Source organism: Lemur catta, chromosome 2 (genome assembly GCF_020740605.2).
Source record: "Lemur catta isolate mLemCat1 chromosome 2, mLemCat1.pri, whole genome shotgun sequence".
Classification (NCBI taxonomy): Eukaryota; Metazoa; Chordata; class Mammalia; order Primates; family Lemuridae; genus Lemur; species Lemur catta.
Window position 1 is genome coordinate 101,111,610 of NC_059129.1, and position 12,954 is coordinate 101,124,563.

At 41.6% G+C, this 12,954-nt stretch overlaps 1 protein-coding gene across 1 annotated transcript in view; it reads right to left on the minus strand.

Annotated features, from left to right (window-relative positions):
* SNX3 (sorting nexin 3) overlaps window positions 1–8,047 on the minus strand; it is a 36,003-nt gene extending 27,956 nt beyond the window's left edge. The window contains exon 1 of the mRNA XM_045544128.1: window positions 7,554–8,047. Within this exon, the coding sequence (XP_045400084.1) occupies window positions 7,554–7,715 (162 nt within the window). The 5' untranslated portion in view covers window positions 7,716–8,047. The remainder of the gene's footprint in view (window positions 1–7,553) is intronic.
* Between the last annotated feature and the right edge of the window lie 4,907 nt (window positions 8,048–12,954).

Here is a 12,954-nt window from a genome sequence, read left to right on the forward strand (position 1 = left end):
AAAACTAAAAGCTAAGACCATGAGGAAGGGCCCCCTGGCCACAGGTGGAATTAAGAAGTCTGGCAAAAAGCTGTTCCTTCTGCCTGAGGCAATCAATGGCAACCGTTCACTCCATTCCTAAACATCTGTATTCCCTGCCATAACATCCTTTGCCACCTACAGCTAGAATGAAGTGTTGTCTTGGAGCCCATTGTACATTTAAGAATAAATTTTTGTTTAAAAAAAAAAAGAACAGTGCCAAGATTTTCTTGGACACCATCTTTTTTATCAGATGTTCAAAAATTGCTGGCTCTGCTTACACTGGAAGCAGCATAATATGGTACAAACATCAAAGTATCTAATAGTCTAGCATTTTTTGGGGGGTGGGGGAGGTAAGAATGACTATGAAAGTGAGCAGGAAAGGAAAACTTCTATTATATGGAATTACCAGGATAGCTAAAAGTCAAGCATTCTTAGGTTTTACTCTTTAAAGGTGTAGAGTGACAATATTTATAAAATGTAAAGACTCCTTTCATAAATGGATATATGTCTTTTCTTGACTTCTAGCTTATTTTCATGATTATTATACAGGGATCTAGATATGGATGATGCAAGACAGAGGCAAAAAGACCTGGCTTGGCTGAATATAGTCAGTGCCTCCCACTCCTCTCAAAAAGCTAAACCAGGCCGGGCACGGTGGCTCACACCTGTAATCCTAGCCCTCTGGGAGGCCGAGGCGGGTGGATCGCTCAAGGTCAGGAGTTCGAGACCAGCCTGAGCGAGACCCCGTCTCTACTAAAAATAGAAAGAAATTATCTCGACAACTAAAAATATATATAGAAGAAAAAAAAATTAGCCGGGCATGGTGGCGCATGCCTGTAGTCCCAGCTACTCGGGAGGCTGAGGCAGTAGGATCACTTAAGCCCAGGAGTTTGAGGTTGCTGTGAGCTAGGTTGACGCCATGGCACTCACTCTAGCCCGGGCAACAAAGTGAGACTCTGTTTCAAAAAAAAAAAAAAAAAAAAAAGCTAAACCATAGAGACTGGCATACTTTCAGCCAACATTTAAATTGCTTCCCCTCCAAAACATTTTTCGATCTTTGACAAACGGTCACTGATTTTCCTCTCTGCTGTCAGGATCTGTTATTTGTTTTGTTTTGCTATTTTAGAATCTGTTTTTGGTTTGTGTTTTTTTTTTTTTTAACCCCTATCAAAGCTACCAACCATTGTTGCTCTATATATTTCTCTCCTACTTTTCTACTGCCTGTTATTTCTCAATGAGACAGAGATCATGGTGCATACCAGGAGAAATCTTTGCTGTGTATCAATAAAATGCCCTTGCTGGGGTGCTTTTTAAATGACTGCTGCCTGGCCTGGTGCAGTGGCTCATGCCTGTAATCCTAGCACTGCACTCTGGGAGGCTGAGGTGGGAGGACTGCTTGAGCACAGCCTGAGCAAGAGCGAGACCTGTCGCTACTGAAAATAGAAAAATTAGCTGGGCATCATGGCATGCACTTGCAGTCCCAGATACTTGGAAGGCTGTGGCAGGGGGACTGCTTGAGCCCAGGAGCTTGAGGCTGCAGTGAGCTACAATGATGCCACTGCACTCTACCCAGGGGGAGAGAGACTCTGACTCCAAAAATAAAAAGAATAAACTACTGCTGCCCAAACCTCACCTCATCCTAATTAAAACAGAACCTTAATAGTTTCAAAGCTTCCCAAGTGATCTGGACATTCAGTGAGGGCAGAAGAAAAAGTGTGGGCTCTGAAGGTCAGAAAATCTAAATTCAGTCTACAGCCATACTACCCTGAACGGGCCGAATCTCGTCTGATCTCGGAAGCTAAGCAGGGTCGGGCCTGGTTAGTACTTGGATGGGAGAAAATCTAGATTCAAATACCAGTCTTGCCAGTTAATAGCTGTGACCTTGGGCAAGTTAACTTTCCTAAACTCCATTTATTCATAAGTGTCCACTATGGCCAAATACTGTCAAGTGTTAAGTAAGAGTGATTATGACATCCCTGTCCTCTAAGAGCTCATAGTGAAGAGATATAGGAACTAAAGGAAGCCACAGACAAGCAAATAAATTGAATCCTAATAGGTGTACTGGGGTACACAGGAAGGAAATCTAGAGTCGATGGATCAGCAAAATCTCTAAAGAGGGGACATTAAGGCCCGAGTCCTACAGGATAAATAGTGGTAGCCAGATGAGGCTGCTAAAGGAAAGCTGTTCTTAACAGAGGAGGAAGTGTGTGCAAAGGCATGGATACGAAATAACTCAGCTTAATTGGGAGGTACAAGCAGTTCAAGACTGGAGCATAAATAAGAATGACGAAGGGACAAGAGATAAGGGTCAACAGGGACCTCAGCTACTACACCTGCAAAACAGGGATATCATCTATTCTGCTTATTTAAGTCAAAGATTGAATTTTATATATATAGCACAGTGCCTTACACTATTAACAGGCACTCAAGTAATGAGCTCACCTTTTATAAGCATCACTAGCCAACTGTTACCACTTTCTCCTCAGGTGACTTTATCATACCATGCAGTTTAATAATAAGCTCTTTTCAGCTGTTTTATTTTTCCTGGCTGCATCTTAACTACTGTAGACTACTGAAGTCAACTCCCAGGTCTCAAGGGTGCCAGTACTGGGATTTCTTTCAAAGGGTTCAGACATTTGAAGGTGCCCTAACACTGGGCTGTAGCTAACAAAGGTTTTAATACACTATTTTTAAATAAATGAACTGCAGTTGTGGACCAATTCTGACTCAAGACCAGAATACTTCAAATATAACCCTGGCTCTGACACTGATTAGATAACTTACTTTGGGTGAGACAATCTTTTGTTATCTTGGTTCCCTAATATTAAAATGAACATTATAGAACACAGTCCCTAATAACCTAATATAACAGCGGTGCTTTTTAATTGTCACTGCCCTCCTCTCCCCCTTCCCATTTTCTTAAGGGATGGGTTAGGTAAGGATAGAATCTTCATAGCTGTAACAACATATCTCTCCTTGGGCCAGGCGCGGAGGCTCACGCCTGTAATCCTAGCCCTCTGGGAGGCCAAGGCGGGTGGATCGCTTGAGGTCAGGAGTTCGAGACCAGCCTGAGCAAGAGTGAGACCCCGTCTCTACTAAAAATAGAAAGAAATTATCTCGACAACTAAAAATATATATAGAAAAAAAAAAATTAGCCGGGCGTGGTGGCGCATGCCTGTAGTCCCAGCTACTCGGGAGGCTGAGGCAGTAGGATCGCTTAAGCCCAGGAGTTTGAGGTTGCTGTGAGCTAGGCTGACGCCACGGCACTCACTCTAGCCCGGGCAACAAAGTGAGACTCTGTCTCACAAAAAAAAAAAAAAAAAAAAATCTCTCCTTGATGGAAATCCTGGAAAAGTCAGCTGCAACTAGCAACAAAAATGTGTATCAGACATCATCTCATTGGCCAACTGATAGAGCTACACAGATTTTGCAGATGTCCTTTGGCATCAAAATACTCTGATTTTTTAAAACATTATTTTGGCCCTTTAATAATACATGTTTATAAATCCTAAAAACAAATCTAAGAATAATTTATTTCTCAGTTTCCAATCTGGATATGACTCCCAACTTAGGAGGAGATGACTGACCCGACAAATATCACCTATACAGGTTTAGAATGCTTAGCATCTTCCTTGCCAAAATTTTTATTAGCCAATTTTACTATTTAGCTTTATGTTTTAACATACTTCAACTTTTAAAAAGGCTATTTGGTTAAGTACTAAATAAGATAGCTTAGCTTTTTTTTTTTTTTTTTGGAAACAGGGTCTCACTCTCTCACTCAGGCTGTAGTGCAGTCATGGGATCATAGCTCACTGTAGCCCCAAACTCCTGGGCTCAGGTGATACTCTTGCCTCAGCCTCGCAAGTAGCTGGGACTACAAGCACATGCCACCACACCTAGCTAAGTTTTTTACTTTTTGTAAAGACAGGATCTCAATATGTTGCCCAGGCTGGTCTCAAACTCCAGGCCTCAAGTGATCCTCCTGCTTTAGCCTCCCAGACTGCTAGGATGACAGGTGTAAGCCATCTGTTCAACTGGCTTCTTTTTATACCACATTTGCTCAATGAAAGGTATACTTCCATGACAAGTAGGTTTCTTGATAAGGAAATCTAACAATTTTTGTAACTCAACTGCATATTGACACAGAGAAAATGTAGTTGATCACTGACTTAGAAGATATCTATATTTAGAAAGAGCTAACTTGTGAGTGCTTAGTATGTGCCAGGCACTGTGCTAAAGGGATTTATCTGCCTTATCTCATTTAGTCCTAAGAAGTAGGTACTATTAATAGCACATCTTCTGCACAGAGAGGAAATGGTGCTTTGATTTTCTATCTTACCTGCTAGTAAATGGTAAATCTATTCTTTGAACCCAGGACTATCTCAGAGCTCAAGAAAGATCCTTAATTCCATTCCTGTTTGAAACAGTTGTCTCCAGGTGAATAGATCTCAATTAATTTAAAATCTCCAGAAAATTAAAGTTACATTGTAACACAAACTTCATAAACAGTAACTGAATTTCCCTTTCAGTCTTCTCTTTGATATGTCAAATAATTCTAGGCCCTGAGCTTTCTTAAATCTTTAATCATTTATGGTGCTCTCTGCTGTACCTACCCATTAGAACAATTTTAAAAAACATTAATACTGTGCCAATTATTTTCAAAAGCCCAGAAATACTAATCAAATGATCCTAATAGTCTTAAGCACTATTCTCAAACCAAAAGATAAATGGAGATTAGGAAACTTGCATTTTAAAGTACCACCATCCAGATAAAATTACCCTGTGAATTAGAGTAATTTCAATCAGATGCTATAAAACTGAACATTTTTCTCAAGACCAGAATTAGAGAGTAACTACAAGATAGTTTAAGGGCCCAAATTCCAGAACATAAAATGGTTTTCACATGGCAAATTCAATAACAAAATGCAGGCAGTAGAGGCTAGGGAGAGCAGCAACAGTTTAGAAAATAATAAAATTACAAAATGATTAACCTATTCATCTCATAGCTATTCTATCTTAATATAAAACTATAATTACTCTAAAAATCATATGCTGCTTAAATAAGGCCTAATGTCTTACTATAAGGTGTCTTCAGTTTTAACACGTTACATACAACGAGAAACTCAAGGGCATTTCATAGGCATTAAAAATTCTATAATGGGGCTGGGCACGGTGGCTCACACCTGTAATCCTAGCACTCTGGGAGGCTGAGGTGGGAGTATAGCTCGAGGTCAGGAGTTCCAGACCAGCCTGAGCAAGAGCAAGACCCCATGTCTACTAAAAATAGAAAGAAATTATCTCGACAACTAAAAATATATAGAAAAAATTAGCAGGACATGGTGGCTCATGCCTGTAGTTGCAGCTACTCGGGAAGCTGAGGCAGAAGGATCACTTGAGCCCAGGAGTTTGAGGTTGCTGTGAGCTAGGCTGACGCCACGGCACTCACTCTAGCCCAGGCAACAGAGCGAGACTCTGTCTCAAAAAAAAAAAAAAAAAAAAAAATCTATTACGTTTTCTTATAGGGCACCTGCATTTCTGACTGTAACAGTCATTAACAAGCAAAAATACTGACTTATATGAAAGTACAAACCAGAGTAGGTTTAAAATTTGTTAATTCCGTAACTCATTAATCACTCTTAAAAGGATTATTTTCTTTAACATGCAAATGGCTATACCAAAAACAATTTATTTTTGAAGTGTCACATCAGCTATTTGGTAGTAAGTATCAGATGTATAAAAAAGGATTAAATCATTATACTAGAATCCACTTGATATAATGCACTCGGCAAGATAAACACAAACTTATTAAGTGAAGGAAGCCTACGTAGGCAGGAGATTCCAATTCAATTGTGTGACAGGAAGTACTTACTATGGAACTTTAGAAACAGGAATACCAAGTTCTGTTTTAGCACAAGAAAAAAAAGAAAACACGCTGGTAAATAAGGGCAAAAGAGGAAGTTCTTTTTAGTAAACCATCTGCCATACATTAAAGACAATCCAAAACCATTCCAAAAGTTTAAAAAAAAAATTTTCCACTAGGTTTATATGAGAATGGCCTCTCTAGGTGTACTGGAGCCTGGATTTTGCAGTATCTCTATAACAAGACAGCTTATGGCTCATGTTTTACACATCTCTAGGGAGACAAGAGTTGGCTTGTAAAATTAAACTGTTCCATATCTTAAAGTTTGATGATTAACTTTTTTTTAGTAACACTAACTGCATAAGAATCATTTCTACACTGGGCGTGGTGGTTCAAGCCTATAATCCCAGCACTTTGGGAGGCCAAGGCAGGAGGATCACTTGAAGCCTGGAGTTCAAGACCAGTCTGGGCGACATGAAGAGAGTCGCCCCATCTCTTAAAAAAAATCATTTTTTAAAAAGTGCTTAAGTTTCACAACAATGTGAATATACCACTGAACCATACACTTAAAATGGTTAGGACAGTAAATTCTATGTTGTGTTTTTTACAACACACACAAAGCGCAAAAGTTAATGAGAAATTACTTAAACATTGACAGCAATTTGTTATGTAAATCTTGATTACTCTAAAGCCAAAATCATATTATGCTTAATTTTTAATAAAGCAATTTGTTGTCTTTACCTGCTCGTTTAGTTTTATGTAATTAATTTTTAATGATACTTCCAAATATGGGCAAATTCTTTAATCCTGAATTACAGAGTGAAAGAGAAGCACTATTTAGTTAGCATCTTTCACATCATCTGAATTACTTGTTGCCAACAAACACTAGTTATGAAATTGTAAGTGTGTGTTTTACTCCAGCTGATTCCTTCATTCAGTGAAGTGTAAATCTCAAAATGAAGAGCCTAAGTTCCCTAAATGAATAGTCTTTTTTTTTTAAAGCAATCGTAGTTTTGGATTGTGAGGTAGGCAACACTCAGCACTCCTCAGCCTTTAGCAGACGGTGGCCCCAAATGCTAAGGTCAAGCATTCCCAATCCAATCACCGTTCTCGCCTGGCTCGGCCCTATCGAAATATTTGTCAGGCTTTTGTGTACTCCCATTAAGTTCTGTTCGTTCAGAAGAGCGTACAACCTAGGTTAGTTGAGCAGCTCGGGAAGGGCCTGGAGCAAGCAGCTTGGCTTGGCCGCCTCTGGGAAGTCTCCAGGAAAAGAAAACTGGGAAAAGGCTTCAACTTTTCGCAACCCCCCTTTCTCAGTCAACATGTGACTCCCTTCCTGGTGAAGGGCTGTGTTCTCGAAAGATCTACCCCTTTCCAACTCAAATGTCATTCCCAGACCAGCTGCTTGAGGGGCAAGCGGCGCTCAACCCACGCCCTCTTTTTCGAGCACCTTCTTCAAGTGCCAGCGCTGGGCTCGCTCTGCAGCCCCCATACAAGCCCTACAAGAAGCACGACCCTGGCTCGCGACCCTGGCCCGCCGACAGGGCTGTATGACCGCCTCTGCAACGGGCCTCCCGGCCGTGGCTGCCTGATAAGATTCGCTCCTGGGTAGGGTGAGGACAACCACAGCCGCCAGAAGGTGTTTCTTGGGAAAGGAAAAAGACGGCCTCACCTTGACCCTGATTTCATAGGTGGTGAAGCGGCCTCGGCCGACCCCCACCGTCTGCGGGTTGCTCACATCGATCTCCAGGAAGTTGCTGGGCGGCCCGTAGGCGTCATTCAGGTTTTGCGGCTTGGTGATCAGCCGCCGGGTGTCCGCCACGGTCTCCGCCATTTCGCTGTAGCAGCCGCCGCCGCCGTCGCGGGCTCCCTCCGCCCCCTCCGCCTACCTCCGACGCCGCCGCTGCTGCCGGCCGCGGGGACACGGGGCTCGCGCTCAGCTGTCGCGAAGCGAACGAGCACGTAGGGCGGGCGTTCACCCCGCGCGCGAAGCTCCTCCCCACGCCCCTCGGGCTTCCGCCACTGCCCCCCGGGGAAAAACAGCTGACTCGCCGGAACGCCCCGCCCGGGGCTTGGAGGCCCAACCGAGGCCGGGAGGGGCACTACCGACTGGAGTTAGAGGAGAAGCGGTGTCACGGGACCTGTGCTTGCGGGCCGGTCCCGGCCGGACTACAGCGCCCACAATGCATCGGGCGAGCGCGCTGCCGGGCTGCGGCCTTGGCGCTGAGGACCCCGACGCCCGGGGCTGGCGTTTCCGGTCTCCGCGCCCCCTCAGAGCGCCGGAAGCGGTCTTCGCGGCCTGGGAGCTGCTGGGGCAAAAGGGAAAACGGCCAGACTTGGGAGGTTTGCCCGCAAGTCGGAACAAAACTGCCTCTACTAAGGCTATGCCAACCTGCCTGGCGTCTCCCCGTGAGCCCTGGAAAATGCCTTCTGAATAGCCTTTAACAAATTCCTCAAATGAGGAGTTTGACGTAAAGCTGAGAGTTTTACCAAACGTTGCTGGATTGATAAATTGGAGTCAAACAAAAAAGCCTGGCGAGATCATAGCATTGAGGTCAAACCGTTTTTTGGAGACAGGTCGGCCTGCTAAAACAAAACAATAGGTAGTAGGCAGGCTGAAAGCTGTTGTGTAGCCTAGCTGCCACTCTTTTTCATTTCTCACGAAGTCCCGGTACGTTTAAAAAAAAAAAAAAGTGGTAAACTTATCTCTACAACACTGGGAATGCAACTCAGGTGAGCCTTTATAAGAAATGGAAAAAAACAAAACAATTGATTAGATCCCAGTTTATCTCTAAGGGTCCGATAGCAAATGCAGGTTTTAGACGTTGAGATACAAAAAATTTCTTCATTTGCTAGGAGAGTTATCTCCCTTCATGTTATGGTCTCACAGCTGTTCCCGCTTTTTAAAAAATATGTTGAGTTTCCATAACCGTATTCGCTTTAAATAATCTGATCTGTCCCTTAAACTGAAAATTTTCCTGTAAGATCAATAGCAACTTTTTTTTTTTAAATTTGTATTCATTTAAGGGGTAGAAGTGCAATTTTGTAGTAGTAAAGTCTGGGCTTTTAGTGTATCCATCACCGAATAATATACAGTGTGCCCATTAAGTAATTTCTCATCATCCCTCCCCCCATGCAACCATTCTTAATAACACTAAGAAACGTTGGAATAAAAATAAATTACTGAAACATGGTTGTGGATTATTTTCCAGAAACCTCAACATCCATTCGTTCATTCAACAAATATTTATTGAAGGCCCACTAGGTGTCCACTAGGTGTATAGATACCAGAGAAAAAAGTGTATATAAATCAGGTTTATAGTCCCGTATGTAGTCTATCTTGGGGAGACAAACAAATAATGTACCTGCCAATATGATTGGTGCTATGAAGAAAATAAAAGTGAATAAAATGAGAGTGACCGAGACAAGCTTATTAAATGATCCGGTCAGATAAGTCCTCTTTGAGCACATCTCTCTTTCAAAGAGTCAAAGAGTAAGGGTAATACCAGAATAACAGACTCGGACAGACTCCCTGCTGGGCCTGTCTCCTGATGCAAGAGAGCAAATGGAAACCTGACCGGTATGATTACAGCAGTGAGCTCAAGAAACGTATGTAAATGACTCTGAATTGAATTATATGAGAGCTAAAAGACCAGGAACCACTGTACTGGGTTGTAACTGTGACACCTAAACAAAGCAATCATGGAATATTCTCAGAAAGCTTCTGTCTCATTCCTTGGCAGCCACTCAAGGCAACCTTGGGCTACAGCAACAAATTCCTGCAGTGGAAAATCGGCTACACAGGATAGCAGTGTAGCATCATGTAGTTATACAGCTAAAGAAGACCTTCTTGGTTTAAACATCAGGGCAAAAAAATTATCTTTATTTTTCAGGAATTATGATTGCATTTTTAGAATACAAAAGAATACAAATTCAAAAAGCTATGTGAATTAACATGAGAATTTAGTGGCTGGATGAAAGAAAATAAAGAATGTAATTAATAGCTTTCCTTTGTCTAGGCAATTTCTACTTAGAAAGGAAATGGGGGAAAAAAATTCAATTCACAACAGTAACCAAAAGTACAAAATACCTAGGAAGGAAGGAAGGCACAGGATCTAGAGGAACAAAAGTATGAAATTTTATTAAAAGGTAAAACCTAAACAAAAAAAGAATGTGTGTTTCTGGATGGGAAGACTTAATATCAGAAAAATGTCACTCCATCCAACATTAATAATTTAATGCAATTATAATCAGAATCTCAATGTAGTTGGTTGGTTTTTACCATCTCTTCTGCCATGGATAGGTGGGTGCACTGGGCAAGCTTTTTAAAAAGTTCATAAGGAGTCCACTTGCTCAAGGCTTCTTGGGCATGGCTCTGGCCTATGGTCCTCAAATTTGGCTCACAATAAACCTTCAAATGATTTTACAGAGTTTGACTTCTATTGACAAGATTGGTGTCCAGACGTGGGACTCAAAGAAGACTCAGGACCCCCCTGAAGGAGTAGTCCAAACTCAGCACCAGGTACCAGCATAGCCCCTTTGGGCCCCCCAACTCCAAGCTTCTCCTTGGGTAGAACTGGTATCATTAGGTTACCTATCAGGGCGACTAAAGTTTTGCCATGTGAACAAGTTCCAGTTTTGTCAGAACAAATTTGGATCCAGTTGTCTTTTATAAACTGAATATTGCCAGAGTACAAATGTTTTGGTTACATAGATTGTTTTTGCACTGCTTGGGTCAGGGTTATAAGTGTGCCTGTGTCAGGATGGTGTGCGTTGTACCTGCTGGGTATGATTTCCCCCACCCCCTCCTGCCCCCTCCCTCCCTGCTTGATTTCCAATGAGTTTTACTTCCATCTGTGCCCATGAGTGCTGATTGGTTAGTTCTGATTTAATGGCGAGTACATGTGGTTTGTTTTTCCATTCTTGGGATACTTTCCATAGGAGAATGGTCTCTAGTTCCATCCAAATTGTTGCAAAAGGTATTAATTCATTTTTCTAATGGCTGAGTAGTACTCCATATACCACATTTTATTAATCCATTCATGAATTGATGGGCACTTGGGTTGATTTCACATCGTTGTGATTGTGAATTGTGCTGCAATAAAAATTCTAGTGCAGGCAGGGCATGGTAGCTCATGTCTATAATCCTAGCACTCTGGGAGGCCAAGGTGAGAGGATTGGTAGAGGTCAGGTGTTCAAGACCAGCCTCAGCAAGAGCGAAACCCCGTCTCTACCAAAATGGTAGTCCCAGCTACTCCTACTTGGGAGGCTGAGGCAGGAGGATTGCTTGAGCCCAGGAGTTGTTGCAGTGAGCTATGATGATGCCACTGCACTCTAGCCAGGGCAACAGAGTGAGACTCTGTCTCCAAAAAACAAAATTGTAGTGGAAATGTCAAAAAAAAGTTCATATGTTGGAGAATAACCAAGAAGATAATGAAAATGAAAAAAAAAATTAAAAGAGGACTTGCTTTAGCAAGTATGAAAGCTTACTATAAAGCCACTATAAATAAGAGTATGGTTTTGGCTCACTATAAAATGGAGTATAGAAACAGATTACAATAAAGATTTTACTATTATTATAATAAGAAATGTAAAAGACTAGAATGCAATAACTTTAAAATTGGGGGAAAAAAGATTACAATAAAAAACATGACATATAACAAGGGGAGCCTTTCAAATCATTAGGGAAATTGTGCTGGCACTATTGGATTTCCAGGGAGTAGGGAACCACAGAGCTAGTCCTCTGCTTTATACTATATATGAAAAAATTCCAGATAGATGCATTTAAATATAAAAAAACAAAAATATTTAGAGAAAATTTAGGAGATAAGTTGTATAATCTTGAGGTAAGGGAGTGCTTCCTAAACAATATGGGTAACACGCCATAAAGAAAAAATAATCATTTAAGTACATAAATTTTTAAATAAAAATTATATAGCAAAAGGCATTTAAAAGGGGAGAAGTAGATATGCAACACATAGGGTAGTAATAAAGCCTAATATTCCTAATATTAAAAGAACTCCCATAAATTGATAAGTAAAAGACAACCTAATAGAAAAATAGGCAAATAATAGGGATAGGTAATGGCCTGATTCTAGAAAAATAACTTATCTATGGACACCCTAAGAGGTATATCCCTTGAGTAGTATATTAATTATCACAGTTGATGATTCTGGTTATTGAGATTATCCATTCCTCTTTATTCTGAGCTCATTGAACAGTCAGCTGATAGTAAATTCATTTTAAAGATTTTTTTTAATAGGCAAAGGAGGTGCTGCCTTGTGGGAGCAGTTTATATTTTTCATTTTAAATTAGTAAATTGGGATTCTCTTTTATCAACTAGTCTCTTTTTCTTTTCTTTTTTTTTTTTTTTTGAGACAGAGGCTCTATCTCTGTTGCCCAGGCTAGAGTGCAATGGCATTGTCATAGCTCATTGCAACTTCCAACTCCTGGACTCAAGCCATCCTCCTGCCTCAGCCTCCTGGGTAGCTGGGACTATAAGCATGCGCCACCACCCCCAGCTAATTTTTCTATTTGGTAGAGACAGGGTCTCCTGTTTTTTTGTTTTTGTTTTTTCTTTTCTTTCTTTTTTTTTTTTTTTGAGACAGAGTCTCACTCTGTTGCCTGGGCTAGAGTGCCATGGCATCAGCTTAGCTCACAGCAACCTCAAACTCTTGGGCTCAAGCAATCTTTCCGCCTCAGCCTCCCGAGCAGGTGGGACTACAGGCATGTGCCACCATGCCCAGCTAATTTTTTCTATATATTTTTAGTTGTCCAGCTAATTTCTTTCTATTTTTAGTAGAGATGGGGTCTCGCTCTTGCTCAGGCTGGTCTCAAACTCCTGACCTCGAGCTATCCCCCTGCCTCTGCCTCCCAGAGTGCTAGGATTACGGGTGTGAGCCATCACACCTGGCCCAGGGTCTCACTGTTGCTCAGGCTGGTCTCGAACTCCTGACATCAAGCAATCCCCTATCTTCAACCTCCCAGAGTGCTAGGATTACAGGTGTGAGCCACTGTGCCTGACCTCAACTCAGTCTCTTGTGAGCTTGATTAATGTTTCACTTCTTCAAAAC